The 12,817-nt window shown below is 47.5% G+C and overlaps 1 protein-coding gene across 3 annotated transcripts in view; it reads left to right on the top strand.

Annotated features, from left to right (window-relative positions):
* The window catches only part of LOC138480733 (arf-GAP with Rho-GAP domain, ANK repeat and PH domain-containing protein 1-like), a 691,830-nt gene that overhangs the window by 281,134 nt on the left and 397,879 nt on the right, over window positions 1-12,817 (top strand). For all 3 annotated transcript variants that reach the window (XR_011274121.1, XM_069612452.1, XM_069612453.1), the window contains 2 exons: window positions 6,230-6,350; window positions 11,430-11,608. Coding sequence is in view for 2 of the 3 variants with exons in the window: in XM_069612452.1 (XP_069468553.1) it covers window positions 6,230-6,350; window positions 11,430-11,608 (300 nt within the window). In the remaining variant the exon portion in view is untranslated. The remainder of the gene's footprint in view (window positions 1-6,229; window positions 6,351-11,429; window positions 11,609-12,817) is intronic.

The raw sequence follows: 12,817 nt of genomic DNA, 5'->3' as shown, positions 1-12,817 counted from the left end.
CACTTTAAGCTTCTAATAGCTTTCATTTTTGCTTTTTCAATGCTTCAATGGTGTGGCGGGGGAGGAGGGAAGTGGGGTAAAGGAGGGGCTACAGCAGTCATGTCTGAAGCCAATGCACCCCGTTTCTTCATATGTTTCGCCTTCCGCCTCTCCCTTCTCGACGTGAAAATAGAAAGGTCAGGCTCAGGCACTTCTACTATTTGCCAATCAGGTGGTGAATCTGCAACTCGCTCTTTCTCGTGTGCATTTTCGGGAGCCTTGGTCTCATCATCTGCTACCAGACATGCGCCAGGAAGCCCCTACATTCTGTAACCTTTGCTCCAGGGAAGCAGGCATTCCACCCTGCTTTTGTACCTCCTCCAGTATAACACTGCATGGTTTTAACAAGATCTTCACTGTAAAGTGAATCACGTCAGTGGACATTTGTGAAGAATCAATCGTGTCCGTAGCTGCACTAGTATTGATCCCATTTTGGCAATTTTCCTTTGCAGCAGTTTCCCCTTGACTTTGGTCAAGGTACAAGTTAGGTGAGGCTGGTAAGCACTGACCTGGGCCCTGGGAAACTGCTAGATTCTGCTCCCCTGTTCGCTGAGTTTCCATCAAACTATGGGGGGGCTTGCTCTGTTCGAGTCACTGCCGCAGTGTTTCTAGAGCCACTGCCCACTGCATCACGAAGAGTGTAGCAGAGATCTAACAAATAGCTTTTATCGATGTCTCCAAAATCTAACAGAGATCCGCTGTTAGGTCTCTGCACTGTATCACAATCTATGGTTGAAGACGCTGTTAGAGTACCCTCTATGTGTGGAAAATAAAAGTATCTCATTTTCCCTAAGTTAGAGGATTTTGATTGCTCACTTGCGTCTGTAACCCCTGTAAATCAGGCCTGGATTTGCTATTCTTCCCCGTGGGTCCTGTCGTATTTCACCATTTCAAGTCTCCGCTTTTTCCGTAAGGTTTTCTCTTTCTCAAGTTGTAATTATGAGTTTTATTTACAACTTTGCCTGGCATGTTTAATGCTTACAACAGGGGCCAGATACTCCACAAGTAATCACCTTACTTCCGGGGACTAACAGGAAATATCAAAGTATTTAAAGGATCCCCACTGCGCAGTTTGCAGAAGAGTTACACAGATACTTTGCTCAGAGTCGAACACAAAGTCACAATGGGACAGTAAAAAAGCCTGTACCTTTAAACTTGCCATAAATCAAAGTCCAGGAAGTAGTCAGCATCACGGGTTCAAGGCACTCAATGCCTGACGGCCCCAGGAACACAGTAACACATTGCGCACACCACGCGCTCCGTGCCGGTGTGTGTGTTTTTAGGTCTCCTCCTTCTCTGGTCACACAGGCAACACATAGAGAGAGTGGAAAGACTCACAGCCAGGGGAGTTAAACGATCAGGCACCTCCAACTCCAAACACAGTAACACGCTGCGCATACCGCACGCTCCAAAACTGACACGCCCAAACTGTCCATGCCTATCCACTCCTTACAACCTTTTCCTCCTGTCAGCATATCTCCACAGGATGCACAGAGGAGCACACTTAGCAAGGAAAGTTTACAAACTTTTATTGAGATATATGTCGTGTAAACTGGGTGAAATATAAACCTAAACCAAAACCACGTTCTTCACAATAGGTGTGATACAGTCCAACCTCCCTGCTGGGGTGAAGGTTTCCCAAGGGTACCCAACCCCTTTCTTTTGACCTTGTTCCTCAAGCAGGAAAAGGCTTTTGGTCAGGCATGATGTCTTGTATGAGTTCTTAATATAGCTACAGAATTGCTGTCTGGGTCAGGGTGGTCCACAGGTCATCATCGCTTCTGGTTAGCACTTCGGGCCCAATCGCCATCACAATTTCTTGTCCTATTTATCCTTGCCGGTGTCTCATTACCCTCCCACCTCCTCAAACTGGCTTTGGACATCCCAACATGGTTATGCTTTCTTGTTCTTTCTGATGAAGGGGTATCCCTCCTCCATCTTATCGTCTGTTGGTCCTCCCTTTATCTCCTTTCCTTCTGGCAATACATCCTCCACCTCTCTTGTGACACCTCACCTCCTCTTTTTAACTCCATACCCTCCTCTGTCCTGCGGCACCTCCTCCTCAATCCTCTTGCAATCCAACACTCTCCCACCGCTCACCACAACCTTCTTCAATAACCCTCGCCGAACACTCTGACAACCCACACTGGAGCGGGTTGCTGTGCCACCCCCATGTGTGGGTGGGAATTTCAGTGAGGTTATATATCTTTGACCTGTAATTGGGTGAGGGCTTCGATTGGTTGTTCTCCCTGAGGGCACCTGGGACTGCTTTGGGCTCAAAGGGCTGGATCAAGCAATATCGGGCCTGTCTGCCATCTTGAATGGTAGTTTTCCTCTTCTGACTCTCCTGATGGTGTCTATGCTGAGCTGAAGGTTTCGGTGTTCCCAGCATATGAATTAGAAGTTGGAAACACGCTCGCTAAGATTTCTGAATACCTTGTTCTTGAGCATTCATTGTGCGTGCAGGGAAAATGAAACATTGTATCCTGGGCACGAGAATCTCTTGCCAGAGAAAATGATTCAGTAACTTTGTTTCCCTCTCTGAGCGTTCAGCATTTGGGATATCTGGAGCTTGCAATATAGTATCCATAAGGCCTCACGTTAATTGCATGTCCTGCAAACATTGTGAAATGACTTTGTTGATCTACCTGGCGAATCTGTAACTGTGACAAAGTAATTGCCAAGTGAAGAGAAACCCTTTACCATAAAGTGAAACCTGTATATTCCTTTGTTGGAGCTTTGGGTCCGCTTTGCAGAAGCTTTAGAATCTCTCACTCATTTGAGGCTGGCTGTTGTGGGCTGATGGGGCGATGAGAGTCTAGAACCCAAAGACATGCCTGAGTTTTGGCACTTGGATTGTACCCTCCCATGTGACTGGGGCCAAAATAGGGTCAACAGGGGATCCTTTCCATCCTGCCTGGCCTCTCCATCCTGCCACCAGGCACAACATCCACTGTCTTTGAGTCCCTACCTTGGGCATCTCTAGAACCAGGCAAGGGACTTTAACACTCTCGCCACAATGATCCTCTCAGCCTACTCCAAAGTGGCCACCATTATGTCGATCATCTTGGAGAGGATAGCCATCAACAGTTTACCTACCTTTTTGGGTGCCGATGGGCTAGAATCCCCCTCCTATCTGGATTCTGCATCAGAAGTTCTATGGAAAGCGCACTTATCCATGCCTAGATTTTCCTGATACCTCTCATTTCTTGTCATCCTTCTGGATCGTTCTGCTGCCTTTGCCCCCACTCACCACCTCTCTTTCCTAAGGGACACTCTTCAATCTTGTCTTGCAAGAAATTGCCACTCCATTTGCTGGAAAACCAGCACCTCTTCTGCCCCTCCTCTTTAGACACTACACTGTCTAGCTTGGCAAACTTATCTCCTCCTTCTCCTCCTTCTCCTCTTCCTCCTTCTCCTTCTGCTCCTTCCTCTCCTACTTCTCCCTCTCCTCCTTCTCCTCCTCTTTCTCCTCCTTCTCCTCCTCCTCCTTCTCCTCCTCCTCCTTCTCCTTCTCCTCCTTCCTCTCCCCCTTCTCCCTCTCCTTCTTCTCCTCCATCTTCTCCTCCTTCTCTTGCTCCTCCTCCTCCTTCTCCTCCTCCTCCTTCTCCTTCTCCTCCTCCTCCTTCTCCTTCTCCTCCTCCTCCTTCTCCTCCTCCTCCTTCTATCCCTCCTCCTCTTTCTCCTTCTCTTCCTCCTCCTTCTCTTCCTTCTCCTCCTCCTCCTCCTCCTCCTCCTTCTCCTCCTTCTATCCCCCCTCCTCTTTCTCCTTCTCTTCCTCCTCCTTCTCTTCCTCCTCCTCCTCCTTCTCCTCATTCTCCCCCTTCTCCTCCTCCTCCTTCTCCTTCCCCTCCTTCCTCTCCTCCTTCTCCCTCTCCTCCTTCTCCTCCTCCTTCTCCTCCTTCTCTTGCTCCTCCGCCTCCTCCTTCTCTTCCTCCTCCTCCTCCTCCTCCTCCTTCTCCTCCTTCTCCCCCTTCTCCTCCTCCTCCTTCTCCTTCTCCTCCTTCCTCTCCTCCTTCTCCCTCTCCTCCTTCTCCTCCTCCTTCTCCTCCTTCTCTTGCTCCTCCTCCTCCTCCTCCTTCTCCTCCTTCTATCCCTCCTCCTCTTTCTCCTTCTCTTCCTCCTCCTTCTCTTCCTTCTCCTCCTCCTCCTCCTCCTCTTCCTTCTTCTCCTCTTCCTTCTCTTCCTCCTCCTCCTCCTCCTTCTCCTCCTTCTCCCCCTTCTCCTCCTCCTCCTCCTTCTCCTTCCCCTTCCTGTCCATCATCCCAGAGCTATCCTCTCGCATAACTGAGATGCTTACTTCCAACCATCAATGACTGTCTCTATGTGGTCTGATGCTAAAGTCTTTCTATGCTAGTTTAAATGTGGAGTAATCTTTCTTGCAGCCCACAAAGCCTCTTGAAAGTCCTATGTCCATTTCCACTAATCGCCTCACCCCATTCCCCAAGGCTGGCAATCTTGGAGGGTCCTCTCGGAGATCCCAAGCTCCAGCAGTTCACTACATCCATTGCTATGGGTTACTGCCCCAGTCTGTTTCTGGGACTGCCTTTCCACTCTTTTGTCCCCCACAACAAACTACTTCTCTTTTCCACCTGTACTCTCTCACAATCCCCACACACTTCTGTGCGCGATCCACGCACACCGCTGCACACTGCTGTTATGCAGTATGGCTTAAAATGTGCAACCTCTGTCTCTTGAAATGATTTTCTGTTATTTTGAAGTCCATCCATGGGACAGTCTGCCCTTCCTGGCAAGCTCCATCTCCCACCACATTTCTGCCCACACTCTTTTATCGTGACGCACTTTCAGACTCTTTGCTCCCCCCGACACTTCCTGTGTCATTTCTGTTTGCTTTACCCTTCCAGCACCGCACCGCTCGAACCTCTTTCCCCTGAACCAAAAAGCAGCCATATATGTCTGGATGCAACATCACCTTGAAAATGCACCCCTTTTAGAATAAATAGAATACTTATTATAAATGTGTCTTTGCTGTTAACCATAACTCGATGACTTCACATTTTTATGTCCCAGCCCTCCTACCTATACCGGGAACCTCTGAACCAGCGGTGTGCCAACTTTTGTTGGGTATGGCCCTGGGTAATCCAGAGTCACTTGTTGGCCCCACTGTACGTGGCCTGCAGCCAATATCAGTAGCCACTCTAACTGGGGGATTGGCCTGCATCCCTGCTCTTGGCACCGAGGCCATGCCCGAGTCCCCACCACAAAAGCTTCCCTATGGATGCACTGGCCATGACCTGCTGCTTTGCCCATTAGCTATTGTGCCCCACCATTCCCTTGCTGCCTTATGGGCTCACCGGGCATGGTCAAAGGCTATGTCCAGAAGGCACTTTTCCTGGACATGGTGTTTGACCATTTTTAGCCATCGGCAGTGCCCACTGGCCATGTCATGTGATCACTGCATTGGCAGTGGCCACATTTCCTAGTGCATGGCGTAGTACCATGCCCTGAGCTCCACCAAGCCACTTGAAACAGACACTTTGTCTCTACAATGTGTCTGAATGTCCCTGGCCCTAGACTTCAGCCACTTTTCCCAGGGCATGGCATTCAGTAATGCCTGGGATCCGCCAAGGCTTCCTAACCTAGGCCTGGCTTGAGGCCTTATATATTGCTCACATTACCCCCATTGCCTGTCATTGGGCCACTTGTTATTGCCTTTAGCTATGGTCAGTGGCTGCTTTGCCTGTGGCGTGGTTGTTGAACATTGCATATTATACAAAGCATTGGTTGGTCTTGTGCAATACATAGAAATAATACTATTTGTAGAGCAGACAGTCTGATCTACAAAAGAGAAATTAAATATTTCTAGTTCAAGAATTTGTGGTGTGCTAAAGCCTGTCCTTCCCGCTCTTGTTTTGTGGGATATTTATGTATCCTGGGAGAGCTTTATGGTTTCACTGCAGAGGTAAATACCACAGCACCACATAGGTATACACAGGAGAGAACCTGAACTCCACTTCTGTGCATGTCTCTGTGCTATCTGGATTGTTTTGACACTGTTAACTCTGCTTTATTGATCCGCCGCACTGCATTCTATATCACCAAACACTTGTCAATTTCTGTATGCGAAAGAACATTGGTTACAGATATCAAAAGTGCATCTCTTCGTCTTATCGGGCCAATTACTGGGACAAAATAATGGACATGCCCATTCTGTCATCCATGGCTTTAGGAGCATTTCTCAAGACTCTTCGTGCCTGTGTCTTCCATCGTGGTCTTAGTGGAGAAAGATGACTCCAGGTTCCTAGTATCCACCCGTAGTCAGGAGCTGATCTTCAGAGGAAACCCCGCAGGTGAGTGCAGGAGCAGACCCAGCGGAGCAAGCTGAACTGTAAGGTCCAGTGCTAAGGCCTGGGCAGAAGTAACAACAGGAAACATAGGTAATACATGTTGCCTAGTTATCCCTTTGAGTGTCCGTCCCTCAGGTAAGGGAGCTTGCAGTTCTGAAGCTACATTTTGCCCTGGACTAGGAGAAGAGTATAAAACTACTGCTTCAGCACTGCAAAATAGGATGTATATTTATAAGCCAGAGGGGCAAGACAAGACTACCTTTTAGCATCTGGTGTCAATCTAGACCCCAATGGATACTTTTGAGGTAAGTGGTGGTCATCAGAGATAAAAACAGCCTTCATTTAGCAAAGTCTGGGAAAGCTTTGATGAACGCTAAGATGGTGAGCAGTAGGATCAGGAGTGCGGTGGCAGGCCCATTCGACTGGCTGCTTTTGCCATCTGTCACTTGGTAAGAACGCAATGTCTGTCCATCAGTAGTAGGGGCGAAAGAAGTTTCCTGGTGATCACTTGAATGATTGCACTGCGTGATCACATTGAGGATCTCAATGTAGATTTACTGCTCTTCATTAAAAATTGGTTTAACAATTCCACAGTCTGTTGTATTTATTAATCATTAAAGTAGGGCTACTCTGTGCTTAATATTGACTATACAGATGGACATGGCGGTGCTGTTGACATCCTCATAATATACACTCTCTCTCAGATAGGCGCGTTATAAATGCCATATCATATCATATCATTACTAAATCTATTGTCCCGAATTATTTCAGAATTACTTAATTGGGATGCCATTATCTCTTGCATGTGGGACAGCGGGGACATTTTATTTGCTATACCGCTCTCCTAGAAACATCTTTCTCTGCTGACGATTCCTATAGAACTTTTGACCAATTATCCCCCTTGAAGAAAACTCCTTGTTAACTGAAGATCCTACAGATCATTGTTTTGATCTGTTCTCCTCAAATCTGCATGGACTTTTTTCTGTGGTTTGAATATCAACTGGGCCATTCAATGTTCATTCTATACAGATGATTCATCCAAGGATGTCTGTGCGCACAGGTATCCTTACCCTGAAACCCAGCCTCTCTCCTGAAATTCTGAGAGTCTCCCAAACCTGGTAGGCCTCGCATATGGGAGAGGGAAGGCTATCTCTGGGAACGAGATGCAGGATATTGGACTTCATTACGAGTTCGCTGGTATATGGTTAAAGTGCCGGTAATGCAGTTTACTGGCACTTTTACTGAACCGGCCCTGTACAAGTTAGCCAGAACACAGTGGCCAGAATTACCGGCGCCGGTATCGTCTCATCTGGATTTATTGGCGCTGGGAATACTGGTAAAGGAAATACCAGATGGGCCCGGAAACCTTTACCGGTAATACCAGCACAATGGTATTGCTGGCATATCACCAGATTAGATTTGCAAGTAATGCCGGCTGATATTTGCTGGTAATACCGGAAAAAGCAAGGCAGAGATGCCTACACCTGAAAGCAGGTGATAAATGCATACAGGTGTGGGCAATGAGGGCACAGGTGCACCCAGTACACCCTGGAATAGTACACTGAGGGAGAGTTATCCAGATGGGGGTGATGAGGTGGATGCAGGAATGTCGCCATCACACTGAGGGATAGTTATCCAGATGGGGGTGATGAGGTGGATGTAGGAATGTTGCCATCAGAATGAGGGAGAGTTATCCAGATGGGGGTGATGAGGTGGATGCAGGAATGTCACCATCACATTGAGGGAGAGTTATCCAGATGGGGGTGATGATGTGGATGCAGGAATGTCACCATCGCATTGAGGGAGAGTTATCCAGATGGGGGTGATGAGGTGGATGCAGGAATGTTGCCATCACACTGAGGGAGACTTATCCAGATGGGGGTTGATGGGGTGGATGGAGGAATGTCGCCATCACATTGAGGGAGAGTTATCCAGATGGGGGGGATGAGGATGATGTAGGAATGTCACCATCACATTGAGGGAGAGTTATCCAGATGGGGGGGATGAGGTGAATGCAGATAGGCTCTGCTGAGGTTTTGACCGAACCTTTAAGGGACCAGAGGACCAGGCTGCACGGTCTATAATCTCAATGCAAAATGTCCTTGGTGCTTATGGTTAAAATCTGTATCTGGCCTTTTTCCAAGAAGGAAGGATATTTTGCAAAAGAAGCTATTAAAATATGGAAACCGTGTAATAGAACTAATAGTGTAAACTAGCCTGCTTTAAAACCTTTCAATAACAATTTCTAATGATTACTTCCAGTATATATTGTAGTCATAATAAGAATGCTACACTTGTCTAACTGAGCAAAGCATCCCTTTCCAGCACACCTACGACTGTATGGCCAAATTCCCTCCCTCCCCCCTTACTATGAAGAGCTATTTCAGAAATAATCTCCCTTAAGGGAGTGGGCGCATGTTCACAGTGTACCCCAGATCCTTTGGACAGTGCTAGCTGCTCTCGCTCCACAAAAGCGGGACGGATGAACACATCTACATCATACCTGTATGAAATTCAAGATGGCGGACCAGCCATTTTATAGACTTGATCTACCTCCCATCTCTGTTGGTGGACCCATTACCCTCACCCAATTCCTGTTCCTCACAATTTTCCATCCAGATGCAGACCCTCACAGAGTGTCTGGCCCAGAGGAGGGTTTACAGGGTTCTCGAAGTCCAAGCACTCAGTCAGACATCAGAGGTGTTTGGAGACGATTGTGCTAGGAGTTTGCCGCAAGTTTACACTATTGCACAGAGGCTGTGGCAGGAGGTTAGAGAGAAGGTTGGAAACTAGAGTGGGAGAAGGAGGAGGAGGGTGGAGAAGATATGGAAGGGACAGGGAACACGCAGAGGAGGTTGGTGAATAGCAGAAGGTGGTGGTATGAGAAGAGGAAGGTGGTGAACCTCAGGAGCTGGTGGCAGAGCAGAACCCAGAGGATGTTGGCGAAGCAGAGCGTGAGCTAATAAATAGACTGCAGAGGAAGGTCTGAGGAGGCCATTTGGGTCCAGATAAAGGGTATGGAAAACCCCTGATATGACGGGCTTGGATGCATGGTGAATAAGCATGTGGCAGCACACAGCGAAGGGAAATGGCACGGGACAAAGAGGAGCTGAGGAGGGAAATGGTCAGGAGCTTGTGCAGTGGGAGAAGAACTATCCCATTTGGTTCTACTTGAGCCTTGATGAGTAGTGCAGCTGCTGCAAGAAACCCAGCAATGTTTACAGGAGTCGGCCAAAGGCTGGAATAGCCACAGAGAAAAAGCCTGTGGGAACCTTTTAAGCTGAGAGGTGAGAGATCACACTGTTTGGGATTAGTGTGCGAGAACCCCTTAGGCCCAATACAGAGTGATTTTTAGGACACAAAGAAACAAGTAATATTATCTTGCATCATTGGCTCTTGTGCATACTGCTTGGCACTGGGGTGTGGTCTCTGGGCCTGCTCACTGTTGCACAGATGTACCCCTCATTCTTGCTTGGTCACATTGCCGTATATTTTTATGAACTGACCGCCACTCGTACCTCCCATTCTCCCCTCCTGCTCCCTCTTAATCCCTATTTTATCACCACCACCCGTCTACATGCCCAAAATGTAACACGCTAAAATGCAGGAAAAGGTTGCACTGCAGCTACCCCCATCTGACAGCAGCCAAATTAATGCATTTGGCTGCTGTCAGATGGGGGAACCCAATGCACGGCCTTTCCCATAATGATTTCAGACCTCGGGCTGCAGTCACCATACCCGGGCAATGCTGTTTTGGTGTGCAGTGCCTGCCACACTTACTTGCATGCCCCAGATCCTGGCTCATGGTCTTCATGTAGACTCAATGCCAGGTTATGGTTCCAGTGCTCTACACATCCCTGACTCACCTCAAAAACCCACGCATGGGTCCCAGTGCATTATACTTGCACCCCCTGCCCTATCACCAGACCGCTGGTGCAAGGGGCCTCATAAATGCTGCAGCGCTCAACCCCGAGCCTTCTCCTCCTCCGACCCCTAATTGATGCTGCAAGCTTCCTGTGCACTCCTGGGCCTGGCTCTTTTTCCAATAGGAGCTCAACGCACATGGTTATTTTTTCACATGAGTCTTTCTTCCCTCACCATGAGCACCATTCCATCACGACTGCTCTTAAATTCTCCCATAAAATGTGCCCTAATCAAAAAACTGCAACTATTTTCTGGTTATGGGGATTTTCTGAACTAATAAAAGGGATTTTAGCCACCTCTCCTTTGTGCACAAATGTTGCTAGATCCTATGCCCAGTTACTCGCCCCCTTTTGCTTTTGTATTTCTGTGTATTGGCAGATCCAAAACCTCTCCATAGGTTTTTATTCCTGCTATTTTCATCTAAGACTTTTCCTCTACCAGAGGCCACCCAGTCATTCTGGTTTCCCCTTCTTCCTGCTACACTAGGACCCCCTTTTAACACTAGGACCCTCTTTTTCAGGTGCAGCATGGCCGCCCGAGCTTATATCTGCTTCCAAACCAAGGAGGACCTAAACAAATAGACAAAATAGATGTGTTTGGACGTGAAGACCTATGAGGTGAAATGGCAGGATGGTGAAAAAGCAGGAGGCCAAGAGACATACAATTGATGAAATATTGTCCCAAAACAAATATAGATTGTGAAAGAAATCAGTCTTTTTGGAATTCCCCAGATTTTTGGGCTGTGATTTGTGTATAACTGACTGAATTGTGTAACTTGTTTGGACAAAATAACACCCCCTGTAGCAGAACCATGAGCTTGTTCTTGATCGCAAAGGATATTAATCGCAGTGTTTTGCCTTAATGAGTCCAAAGTGTGAAACTGGCATAGATATGCCTAGGCCTGCTTTGCATCGAGTAGAGGAAGGAGAGAAATGTATGGAGCTGATTTCGTTTTAATTCTCATTTTTTTTATAACAGTCATTTTGGGTGAGGAGGATCATTCGGGGTCAAAAATAATTCCTACATTTTTGTATGCATTTGGGGGTATGTGAGGGCAGGTTAAAGAAGCGTGGGGGCTGAGGTGCTAGCAGGTTACTTGAATTGAAGGGTATCCACATTGTTCTGCAGAAGTCTCATGTTCTCGCTTTTGTTTTTCAGAGCATAAAAGGTGGACTTGTGTTCTCCGGGCAGCCATGAATTCCCAGCAGGCCCCTGGGCTTCCATTTCTGGCCGAGAGTGCCATTAAGAAAAGTGGGAACCTGGCCTTGAAGGAGATGAGGTCAAAGGTGTTTGTGGTTCTCACCAATGACTGGACGTGGGTCTTCAACACCGAAACGGTACGTAGGGAGTGCTAACAGCATGGGAAGTGGGTAGGTGGGGAATGCCGGGAACTTCAAATGCCGATGAACGCATGATTTTACATTGCTGCTGTAGGCCTCGGGCCTGCTGATAAGGCAGCCTCAGACCCCCACACTGACGACACAGGAACATCTGTAGATGGGCCGTGCTCTGCGCTTGTTCTTCTTCTTGCTAATAGATTTTTATCCTTCAGCAGTGATTTTTGGATACCGAGGCTTGAGCCTCATTACTCCATCTTATTGAGTTGAGTATGTAATCGTGGGTTTGTATTCTCCTTGGTCTGTGTGGTCTTGTCGCAGTGATGGGCCGCGGGTAGCGGTCGAAGGGGTTTGCAGTGGCGGCAGTGAGTCTTCTGATCAGAGGGTTCGGGTTCTGATCCAGTCCTTGGCAGAAGTTCTTACTCAGCTTCGCTAGATGTTCGTCCAACATCTCGATGTCCAGTGTGTTCGCATTGGTATTTATTGACGCGGCAGAGTTAGATCACTCCGTCGCGCCTCTCTTAAAGCGGCACCCCCATGCTGCTCCTTTTTTATAACAACAAAGAGTATTGCAGATTCAAACAACCAATCCCCCGCCCTCCATTTAAACATTTAAGCACACAATGCCATAACCAGTTAACTGTCCAATGTGACACCTGATTTATGCGTCCATGTTAGGGAGAATTCTCATAAATGTGCTAATTCCTCTCTACCTTAGAGACCCCCAGCACTTATGCTGGACTCTAGAAACCTGGAGAAAGTGAGACCGTTTTCCCACTCTCTCGTGTATTTTTAATGTGATGTGATTTGAACTCTGTGTTTCTTTTAGTTTCTGGAGTCTGACAAACTCCATCGGCATCTTTTTCCATTGTGTCACACACCTTTAGTGCAGTGACACAGGGAAGTCTTTTAGATTTCCCAAGGTTTAAATACCTCACTCTTGGATTAACTACTGTTTCCAAGAGCAGTGAAGTGAAATTGACTTTACTGTACATTGTAACTTTCTAGACCCAGCACACACTATCTTACAATAAGGTGCTGGAACCCTTTGTCTAGCTTCTCATGTAACATTTTTTATGTTACCCTTTACACAATTAATGGCTGTTGGCAGTGGTTACTTTTTACTACGGTGTTGCATCTTTACCGCGGGCTGCATTCGCAGCCACAGTAAAACACCCATGGGTGCCATTTTTGTCAAAATGGCCCGGT

Source organism: Ambystoma mexicanum, chromosome 5p (genome assembly GCF_040938575.1).
Source record: "Ambystoma mexicanum isolate Mex_15411 chromosome 5p, UKY_AmexF1_1, whole genome shotgun sequence".
NCBI classification, from domain to species: domain Eukaryota; kingdom Metazoa; phylum Chordata; class Amphibia; order Caudata; family Ambystomatidae; genus Ambystoma; species Ambystoma mexicanum.
Note: the sequence above shows the minus strand (reverse complement) of the source record. Positions and strands in the feature narration are given on the sequence as shown.